This window comes from Penaeus monodon, chromosome 32 (assembly GCF_015228065.2).
Source record: "Penaeus monodon isolate SGIC_2016 chromosome 32, NSTDA_Pmon_1, whole genome shotgun sequence".
Taxonomy (NCBI): domain Eukaryota; kingdom Metazoa; phylum Arthropoda; class Malacostraca; order Decapoda; family Penaeidae; genus Penaeus; species Penaeus monodon.
This window is the reverse complement of record NC_051417.1, coordinates 24306502-24307342: the sequence shown is the minus strand read 5'-3', so window position 1 is coordinate 24307342 and position 841 is coordinate 24306502. Positions and strand designations below refer to the sequence as shown.

Below are 841 nucleotides of genomic sequence, written 5' to 3'. Positions count from 1 at the left end.
TACCAATACAAAGATACTAAAGGACTATGCCTTTCTCTTTTTGCTTATCTCTCTCTTAGAAAGAAACAATGGCTTATTACTTATTACTTATCCTACTTTGATCTCATATTATTCTCATTTGCTATCATTTGCTCATTAAAATTCAAAAGGCTTAACTCGGTTTTTGAAGTCATGTGCCTAGGAATGCACCTCTAATATTTACAATAAAGGAAGTTACCCTAATGCAGTAACTATACTACCATAAGGAATGGAAGCTCTGTGGTGTGAATGCGTACTTACCATCAGTATCTTCTCTTTTCTGTGGCTCAGGTGGAGGTCTAGCTTCAGCTCTAAGAATGTAGTACCCAACTAACTTATCACGTATAAATATTCGGAAAGGGCCCTCAACCTGCAAGTATACAAAATAAATAAGTAAACAAATAGACTTTATTCTTCTATTTTCTCAACTATTGTTAGCGGTAGGATATCTAGACGTTTGGGGCCCAAGAGGCTAGGTCCTCTGAGGGGCCCCTATATCTTTAGATATACATACAGGCATCCTATGGTGACCCCATTTGAAGGGTTCTGTGGGGCTGTGAGAAACTTTCCCCTTCCCCTTCCTTTGCAAAACTAGTCACTGTTGGTAAATGATATTATAGCAAAAAATTTGAATAATTTTTGCTTTAAAAATTAGCAAAACCTGAGAAGTAGATTACAACCTTCCTTTTAGCCTCATTACTTAAACATCTTATATGCTGAAATCAAGAGAATAGAGAGCAGGGTAATTTTGTTTTCCATGCTTCTGATTTTTTCCCTTGAGCAGCTGACTCCACATGCACCCTTGTATTTTTGACGAAGCTTT

The 841-nt window shown here is 37.0% G+C and overlaps 1 protein-coding gene across 1 annotated transcript in view; it reads right to left on the bottom strand.

Moving 5' to 3' along the window:
* LOC119593743 (evolutionarily conserved signaling intermediate in Toll pathway, mitochondrial-like) overlaps positions 1-841 on the bottom strand; it is a gene marked incomplete at its 5' end in the record, with an annotated part of 5784 nt that overhangs the window by 2287 nt on the left and 2656 nt on the right. Inside the window, 1 exon segment of the mRNA XM_037942755.1 lies at positions 280-388. Coding sequence (XP_037798683.1) covers positions 280-388 — 109 coding nt within the window.